The sequence below is a fragment of the Dunckerocampus dactyliophorus genome, chromosome 6, assembly GCF_027744805.1.
Source record: "Dunckerocampus dactyliophorus isolate RoL2022-P2 chromosome 6, RoL_Ddac_1.1, whole genome shotgun sequence".
Lineage (NCBI taxonomy): Eukaryota > Metazoa > Chordata > Actinopteri > Syngnathiformes > Syngnathidae > Dunckerocampus > Dunckerocampus dactyliophorus.
Window position 1 is genome coordinate 26,405,087 of NC_072824.1, and position 10,127 is coordinate 26,415,213.

The 10,127-nt window shown below is 39.1% G+C and overlaps 1 protein-coding gene across 2 annotated transcripts; it reads left to right on the top strand.

Moving 5' to 3' along the window:
• Nucleotides 1–985: 985 nt before the first annotated feature.
• On the top strand, nt 986–9,967 carry naf1 (nuclear assembly factor 1 homolog (S. cerevisiae)). Of its 2 annotated transcripts, XM_054780314.1 has the most exons (10): nt 1,197–1,899; nt 1,972–2,033; nt 2,413–2,630; nt 2,703–2,823; nt 4,582–4,675; nt 4,751–4,833; nt 5,262–5,422; nt 6,359–6,410; nt 8,418–8,499; nt 9,121–9,967. In XM_054780314.1, exons 3-10 carry the CDS (start codon nt 2,413–2,415, stop codon nt 9,453–9,455), a joined length of 1,146 nt encoding a protein of 381 aa, XP_054636289.1. In that variant the 5' UTR covers nt 1,197–1,899; nt 1,972–2,033; the 3' UTR covers nt 9,456–9,967. The 2 variants fall into 2 exon arrangements, with proteins under 2 accessions (XP_054636290.1, XP_054636289.1); XM_054780315.1 differs by lacking the exons at nt 1,197–1,899; nt 1,972–2,033 and adding an exon at nt 986–1,118.
• The last annotated feature ends 160 nt before the right edge of the window (nt 9,968–10,127 follow it).

Consider the following 10,127-nt stretch of genomic DNA (forward strand, 5'->3'; position numbering starts at 1 on the left):
CACCGTTTTCACAAAGTTGCAGAAAAAAATATTATCTTATCTTAATTATTAGCTATTGTCTTATTTATTTCAAAGATTGTATCTGCTAGTGATTTTGGGAACTTGTTATTGTTTCTTAGGATTTCCCCAAATCTAACAAAATATGCTTTATTTGCATATTAAACACAAGTGCAGAGCACATATTTGAACATTGTCAGCAATTTACCAAACCCGCCAATTGTGATGGAAGGTGCAGTGGGTTTTTTTTAGGTGTTTGTTGCGATAAAATTTCATGAGAATGTGAAAGTTACAATAAATCATTGTGCTGTTCCCTGTGTGTGATTATAATGGGGATGCAAGTCATTACTAAAGAATAAACAAAATAATAATTAAAAAATACTGAGGTAAGCATCTGACCAACATGGCACACAAAAATGTGCAAAACAGGCTTTATTCAGCCAACATAGCACACTTTTATTCCTGGAAAAGATTAAAAATGGTATCTCAGATGAGGAAAAAAAAACTCTCAAGGATCATATAGAAATGGCATTTGGCTACTCTCAAATATGTAAAGCTTCATTTGTAGTATTCACCCTGGAAAAGATGTCCAGTACTGTAATAAAAATGGTTGAGGGGTGTATGGACTTTTGTGAGATATATATGCACCAAAAAACAGTATGGGTGTCAATATCGTGGTATCGGCTATAGTGGCCCTTTATATGCTATTTGGGACAAAAAAAAATGTGCATTATTGCCACCCCTCCTCGCTACGCACCCTCCCCCTTTTCTTGCGCAGGTCCGGAAGAAGCAGGACCCGCATGGAGACATGGGGGTGTACAAGCCACGCATGGACTATACACACCTCTGTCAGTGGATGTCAAAATAAAATACGATGGTTTGTGTGTGGGGGGGATCTTCGAGCGTTCAGTCGTATTAAGCCTGCCTTGAAATTATTTTAGTGTTATATCTGACTTTCAATTTTTTAATTTAATCTGTGCTATAGGGTGGTGAAATATTTTACACAGTGGGCAATGAAATTGTGTACATGCAAGACAACGGGCTTTTATATTGGAAGTTCTTGACGGAAATACGTTGCTTTACCCGGAAATGCATTTGACGCTGCATGTGATTTTAAAAAGGTAAGCGTTTCATTTACTACATCGGTTGCTTTGTTATAAAACTTTTATTTTGGCTTTTAAGTTGTTCCCGCTTCGTGTTACTTAGCTGTTGTTTAAGTATAATTGAGTCACTTGTTTGTAGCTGTTGAGCGTAGGACAATATAACGCCGCTACATTTCCTGGGTTTCTTGTTACCTTTTTACCATTACAGTTTTGGGCATTCAGTGAGACCACTTTTGTAACGGCGTGGCTTACACAACTCGGCAACAGCCAGGTGTTTAGGGACGAATTGTCCCAAATGTCATAGCATCGTTTTTTTAAGACGGTATCGTGCTGTGGTTATGTACCGACTGGAAGTAATGTTTTGAGACATTTTGTAGTCTGGCGGTGGCTGGGTCTTATTTGGCACACTTCCGTAGTTACACTACGTCTTATGAGTGCATAATTGCGTTCACAAGTACTGTAAGGCAAAATGCAGAGCACTGTCAGTACCCGGATGTTTCACTCAAAACTGTGAGCGCGCAGGGCTGGAATAGCAATGGCGGAAGGGCAGGGACTAACTTGAAATAATGGTGACTGAGGACCAGTGGCGGAGCTACGGGGTGGCCGTGGCCACCCTAAGTCACTGTCCAGTCACCCCAGTGGCCACCCCCACGCATGGGGGACAATTTTGACAAACGCGGCTCTGTGGTGCAGAACATTAGTTCAGCTTAACCATAGTTCTCACTTGGACGCATTTCACTGCAGCACACAACTTTCCGTGTGGAGGCGTTGTCAATAAAACTTGCATGAACTGTAAGCGGTAGGTAGGTTTTCCATGATTACTTTGGTCGGTTCCGGTGTAGTTTTCTCACTATGTTGATTTTGACTTAAGTTCTGAAGGGTACCAAGTTTAAGTACGGACGTGCGCCCACTAAAACACAGCCAGAGAAGTAGGTAAATATTGCCATCATCATTTCCAGTAAGTGCACAATAACAGTAATGGATTTGTGAGAGCACTACACTCACAATTGGCACACTCTGTAACTAAGTAATAATTGTGCGCTGTATATTTTTGGAATTGTACTGAGGGAAGTACTCCATTTGAGACACAGCCTAGTTATGTTAATCAAGATTACTCTAAGGAGGTAGGTCTTTATGTCTTTCCATAAGTAGTGTGTTCAGTATGACAAGAAAAAGGGTGGAATGAGTAGAAAGTGAAAGCCATCAAGCTGTCTCTAAAAATGAGTAAAAAAACTAACCTTTAAACATGTCTTAAACCAGTACATTAATAAACGGAACACTGTGCAAAATATCTTCTGTTCAAATTTTTCAGATGGAGCAGCTGATGGAAGAGAGAGTGCAAGTGACACAATCCCCTGAGATGAGCGAGACAGTCGTGACTTCACAAAAAGAAGGGTTGGACACTGAGTCAAACACACAAGAACATCCAGAGGCGAGTGGATATGAACATGCTGAGTCAGCCCTACCATCCTTGGTCAAAGAGTGCAGGATGGAGGATGCTGACGGGAACATATCCGAAGATGCAGACAGGTACCAAAGTGCACACGGCAATTCGACTGAGATTAAAAAAAATATGTTAATGATGTCTCTTTTTAATGACAGCTCCTCTTCATCATCCTCGTCCTTGTCATTTTCACCTGCCCCCGTGCTTGAAAATGATGACGACGACGAGGGTATAAACCAACCACCTGTCTTCAAAACCAAAGATGAACTTCTACTTGAGGTCAGTCTGTTTAGGTGTTTTGAGTCTAGTTACACAAAACAATATCAAACTGCAGGGTGTCCAAAATGCAGAACAATTTTGGTTCACCCCCCAGGGAATAGTCTATACCATTGGTTCCCAAACCTTTTACAGTCGCGTACCACTTCAGGCATTTGACCTGAAACCATGTAAGCCCTACTTGCTGCACACTTAAAAAAACAAACCTTTTCATCTACTGTAAATTAATTTCAATATTGACTATAATAAATAAATAAATACATTTTAATAGTAATTCCGGGTCATAAATGTGTATTTTGCAGGGTCACATTTTGACAAAGTTTCTCATGAGCACTAGTAAATAAGTAGTCATCCTACTTATCTTTTATTCCAGTTTGATGTTGGCATCCTTCAGTTTGAATGGGTTGAATTTGAGCTCCACTTTTTTTGTCTACTCACGATGGCTATGGTTTAAGTCTGCATATTAATTTAATACAAAAAAACAATCGCGATACAGCAATATCTGAAGTGCAAAAATGCATACAACTAACGATAAAACCTCATTTTCGAGGGGATCCCCACTCACAGTGACAGGTTGTCACCGCTGCGCCGTGCTAGGATTGGAACACCAATATACTGTATAGGTTTGTCACGGTCAACAAATTTTGCTGGATGATAATTGGACTAAAAATTTATGTCGCTAATCTGTATTATTGGCACATTTTTTTAAAGTATTTTTTTTTTTATTAATTATCTGGCATAACAATGACGGTACATCGTATCAAAAGCAATAGTGGTGGCTAAGTAAAATGCACTGTTTCTGATGTCCGAAAAACACGTCTTCTTGTACGCTGTTATATAGTTCAGGAGTTGCTCTTTGTGACATGTACATGTGCCCTGCGATTGGCTGGCGACCAGTCCTGGATGTACCCCGCCTGTTGCCCGAAGTCAGCTGGGATAGGCTCCAGCATACCCCCGCGGCCGTAATGAGGAGAAGCGGCATAGTGGATGGATGGATGGACATATACATGTACTGTACGTTCTCCCTGACAATTCGTACTGTCAAACATTTCTAACAAAATTTCTAAACATTTCCCAAAATGTTGGCTTTTCAACCATATTGAAAGGTTGCATTTTTTTTGCAATGTAACGAGCGACACTGTCTGTGAGCGTGCACCATTTTACACTGTTTTGTTTATATTTACTTTGCCGACCAAACACCTCAGTAAGCGTTGACTGTCGGTACGAAGGCTCAGCTGCACATCCACACTGGGACTGAGTCGTTCGGCTTAGAAACCATCGCTTTTGTGCCTTCATTCATATTAGCGTTTGCTTGCTAACTTGCTGCTCGCACTCTGTGTATGACAGTGTGTCCAATCAGTAGTAGCCCTACCTCCACGTACTGGGACAAGAGGCTGAATGGCTGACAGGAGGGTTCACTCTCTCCATTCATTCCACTATAGAACCAATGCACACAGACACATGCAGAGTGAACCTTCTTGTCATCCAGCCTGTGTGGTAAAGAGAGACGAGGAAAACAAACACGCATACATGCACGTGTCAGTTTATCGAGGCCGTCAAAATGATCCACTTCTTTTTTTTCTCTCTTTTTTTATTGTTCGATTAATCGATTTATGGGTTATTGTGCAGGCCTAGTTGAGTGTTTAAAAAAAGGTCTTAGAAAGTCTTAAATGTGGCTTGGTTAAACCTGCAGACACACTAACTCAAATATGAATGCAATACCATCACTTTTCAAAGCTGAATGTTCACATTTTTGGCCAGGATCTGCCTGCAGTGGACGAGCTGAACATGTCATTGCCAGATGGTGTAACACTAACACCAATAGGAACGGTATCCAGCGTCATACAGCAGCTTGGTAAATAATCATTGTACCGATCATAGATATTTTTGTGTACTTAGTAATGTAAATCTTGATGCGCTGTCTCTGCAGCAATAATCCAGTCTCTGAAAGACACACCCCCTTTGACCGATGACAGCATCATTTTTCGAGCCGATCGACTGGCTTTGGGCAAGGTTGGCTACTAACAGGAACGTGTTTGATTTGTATTGTGTTTATACATTTTTGTTTGGTACATTAAGTAGAAGTTTTGACATTTTGAATCCTGGTGCAGACCAAATCATGCTTTGCTCCGATGAAGTTGCTCCTACATATTCGGGGGAACATTGGAAATTAATTTCTGAATCTTAAGAATTGTGTCACTTTTCCATGACTTTGTTACATTCACTCATCCAACAGATTGCCATCCAGAAATCATGTCATAAAAAGGTCTCATTTGTGTGCAACAATAGCATGAGAGTTAACACCTACCACCTTTTACAAATATTCAAATTCTTGACTGCAGCATCTTATTCAGCCTTGTTTTTGTTACTCTAAGCAAAATTGTTATGTTGTGGGTAAGCAGGAAACCAACTTCCATTCATTCCCTTTTTCTGTTTCCAAGGTTTTTGAAGTATTTGGTCCTGTTTCCAGTCCTCTCTATGTTTTGCGCTTTAACTCTCCTGAGGAGTTAAGCAGCAAGGGCCTGACACTTGGATTGACTGTTTATTATGCACCAGATATGGAAGAGTACACAGGATATATCCTCATACAACAACTTCAACTGTAAGTTCACACACATACTTATGTACTTTACTTTTATTATTGGGGAGAAAATTGCTAGTATTCAGATTTTGCACTGGTGGACTGTAATGAGATTAGTTATAGAATCAAAATCTGTCCAGTGTTTCCCCTTGGTTGACAGCTTTTGGGTATGGAGGCATGGCTTACGGATAATGAAACAAACACGTGCATGCACGCAGCATAACCAGTAATACAACTGCTGCTCTACAGTTCCATTTGGGGTGCATGCATGCACAGTTACAAACCCATGTACGTACAATTTTTAGTAGAACACATTTCTTTCAATTTTCACTTAGACCAGGGGTGTCCAAAGTGCGGTCTAGGGGCCATTGGCAGCCTGTGACTCGATTTTTATTGGGCCCCAGCACAAGGTAGAAATATAGTTAAACAAAAACACACACACACACCAAAATGTGGAAAATAGAGCTAAAATCACTATGTAAAGAGAAAAGGCTTGACTGTTTATACTGTTTACAAATAATAACACAAAGCTTTGTCTGTAATACTGTTTTGTTTAGCCTTTTTACAAAATAGAAAAACAATATATACAAACATCAAAATGTCGCCCACATCTTTTGACTTTTCAGTATGCTGCCCTCAGTGGGGGAAAAGTCAGCCCTGACGTATGTAATAGTTCATAATTTAGAAGTACATAATTTGGTTAGATCATTGCGATGAAAGGTCGTTCCAGAAGGTCCAACTGTAACCGAAACGAGCTCTAACCAAATCAATTGTTCCTTTAAGAAATAATGTAAAGCCAATTAATCCGTTCCAGAAAGCCACATTTTGTAGTTTTATAAGCATAGTTTTACATGCAGAAAACAATTCAAAATACTTATGAATTTAGCAGAGGATTAAATATTTATTTTCACCACTGTACACAAGGATTGTGTTAAAGTAAAAATCTTTTTTCTGCAGTTTAAAAGGCTCAGATGCATCCTGGAAAAATGACCAAGAACCACCAGAAGAGGTATGCTATGCAACGTCAACATCTGCATTAACTGCCCAAGATGTCATAGACTGAGCGAATTGTTAAGGGAAAAAAAATGTTTTGTTCAGAGACTTATGGCTTCATTTCTCTTAGAGGGATAGTTTGGATTTGTTGACATGAAGTTGTATGACATCCCCATCAGCAGTGTACTACAGCAACAGTGACTTACCCCCCCAATTGGTCCCGTGAGTCCAGTTTGGGTCGGCGATCCATGACGACGCTTAGTTGCTGGGGCCATTTAAGTAAAGAGTTTGGCATCTCAAAACAATATGCGTTCAAAAGAGTAATACATTTGCATCACAAAAATGCCTCCTCAAGAACATTTCACCGCACAAAACGCTCAGCGTTATATTTGTCCCCCGCTGTATCGCTGCACATTGTGCATTGATGCATATGTGATGAAGACGCTCTGGTAATGCCACTCTTTTTCCATGACAGAGCGCTGCAGCCATCTTGTTTACGTATGTGTTACACAGCGGAAGAAGATGCGAGCGTCTCATCACGTCCATATGAATGCACAGGTGACAGTGTGAGCATTTTGTGAGGTCTGATTTGTTTTTTGGGGTTTTTTTTTTTTGAGACGGTAGTTTTGTGATGCAACTGTATTACTCGTTTGAACGCATATTGCTTTGAGAAGCCAAACTCTTTACTTAAATGGCCCCAGCAACTAAGCGGAACTACGTTCCTCATCACGGATCTCCGACCAGAACTGGACTCACAGGACCAATTGGGGGAGTAAGTCACTGTTTGTGTAGATTGTTGATGGGGATATCATACAACTTCATGTCAACAAATCCAAACTATCCCTTTTAAGACCCTTCAGTTTTGCATTTTGGTACCGTGATCTGGACCAAAGCACTTTAGGATCATGTTTGGTTTTGGTTCAAACTGGCAGTTTGACCAAATGTTGCACAGTAAAAAGCTTAAAAGCACAAATCCCAACCTTATTTGACAGCATTTCTGACTTAATTTGTAACAAATCTCAAACTGCTTGGTTTCCTGATATACAATCATGTGAAAAAATTAAGACAACCCATGATTTTATTTTTTTCTGAAGACTATTAATTACCCTTGTGGCGCCCCCTATGGGCTTGGTTCAAAATGCTTCGTCAGACATCCATTAACACATGTAATGGATATATCTTCATTTTATATATATATATATATATATATATATATATATATATATATATATATATATATGTATATGTATATGTATATGTATATGTATATGTATATGTATATATATATATATATATATATATGTATATGTATATATATATATATGTATATGTATATATATATATATGTATGTGTGTGTATATATAAATAAATCATTAGACTTATGGGCACTTAATTGCCATCTTGCTCGCTTTTTACAGATGTGCTTTGTCGGTCCCTTAAAGGTGTACCAATTTTCATTGTAATTGTTGAAATTTCAGTCTGACTTAATGGGCCATTGTTGAGTATAATAACAGCTGCATCGTGTGGTGTATTTTTGTGAAAAATAATAGCAATACAGCATGTTTTGCCCAATTCCCACCCTTGTGTGCAGTGATTCAGGTGGAAAACAGTTACACCATGGAGTGTACTTGTTTTATCTCCTGATATTATTGGACTTAATGATGATTACAGCTGATATATCAAGAGTTGACTATTTCAAAGCTCTGTATGACCACAGGGATCATCTTGGGATTGCAGTAATACATATTTCAAATGTGTTCCACCTTCATGTTGCTTGTTTTAATTGGTTTTATTTATCCTAGTTTTGTTTTTTATTTTTACCTAATTTTTGTATTTATTGCTTTTATTATTTTACTTCTTGTTTTAGATGTCTTTGTCTTTGATTTATTAGTGTTTACTGTCGTAATTTGTACTTTTTCTCATTATTATTTATGGTTTTACTAGTCTGTGCACCACTTTGGAAACAGTGTTTATAAAATGTGCTGTATAAATAAAGTTAAACATTGTTGTTCTACCCCCCAGGCTTTAGACTACAGTGATGACGAGAAGGAGCAGCAGGCTAAGAGAGTGAAAAACTCCAAAAAGAAGCAGAAGAATTACACAGGTACGCATAAAGATAAATAATCCTGTATTTTGGAAAAATTAGGGGTGCAAAGGTACGCCAAAAACATGCATGTTCGGTTAATTGGAGCCTCGAAATTGGCAATAGGTACGAATGGTTTGTCTGTATGTGCCCTGCGATTGAGTGGTGACCAATCCAAGGGTGTACCCTGCCTCCCATCCAAAGGTCAGCTGGGATGGGCTCCAGCATACCTCCGCAACCCAAGTGAGGACAAGCGGTATATGTAGAAGATGAATGGATGGATGTATCAAAATAGGCTATTTCTAGCAAAAACAAAGACGTTCTTTGTAGAAATGTATGCTCAGCAACGGCTGTGGCCACACCCCATATAGTTAGAATGGTACAGTCGTGATCACATGACATTTGTATATGATTCAACGGTGAAATTGATAGTCGAATCAGACTCTTCCGAATCGAATAGTCGATTATTCTAAGACACCCCTAGTCATATCTAATAATATAGCTCATTAATAATTAATACATTTTATTTCTGCAATATGCCAAGGATTATTTTTTTTAAAGAGAGCTGCGAGCTACTAGGAAAAAAAAGTAAAAGTTTCTAACATGGTTGTATCTTTTTTCTTTTTTTTTTCTTTCTCATAGAAAATTGTGCTCAGGGCACTGCACACCATAAGCAGCATCGCCATGATGTCACAGGTTTAACGGGAAAACAAACGGGGGCTCAGTTCAGCCACCAGAGCTTGAACCAGAACGTCCAACCACCATTTCCTCACTCTCATCCGTCGCCTCAACACGCACATTTTCCTCCCATGTACCCCCCGGCTCCCTACCTTTATCCACCCCACCCTCCACCCCCACTAGCCTTTCTCCCTTATTCAACCCCATCATTCTTTAATCCGTCTTACTCCTCTACACCCTGGCTGCCAAACTCTGTGCCATTCTCAGAACTTCCTCCGCCCACCCCTCCTCCTGAGTGAAACCCAGCATACTGGCCATACATTAAAGGGACTGTATGCAGAGGTTTTCCCGGCTACACACACACACACACCAATGCAAATTTATGACCATTTTTATGCAGTTCACTAATAACTGTGAAAAATATATATATATTTTGTACAATCTGTTCTCTTAAACCACTATTAGTAACATATGCTAGCCGGTGGTGGTGGTTTTTTGGATGGAAAAATCTTGAGCCAGTTGCATACAGGCCCTTTAAGCCTTGCTGGCAGTATAAACATATAGTCACTTGGAATTAAACCCCAATCTGTAAATTAAATTTATTTTGAAAATGTATACAAACCTTCAGTGGGTGGCCTTTTTTTGTTTTGTTTTGTTTTTCAAAGTAGTGACCATTTGTAATAGATGTGTTTAAGTTTATAAACGGTACTTGTAAATAGAATTTACAATGAGGGTAGACTCATTTTGCATGCAAATGTATGTACAGTATATGTACAGTACTGTTCCTAATTTTGGGATCACTTGTAAATGCCTGTGTTTATTAAAGAAAAACTATGTTTTCATGCAATTCACAATTTAAAACAAAATACAATTAATCAGATGATTTTCAAGAATGATCCACATTTTTGTAGAGAGGCCTGTTAATCCCTTGGTAGGGCTGCTGTGTACCTAAGGTCATCATTTTAAGCTCT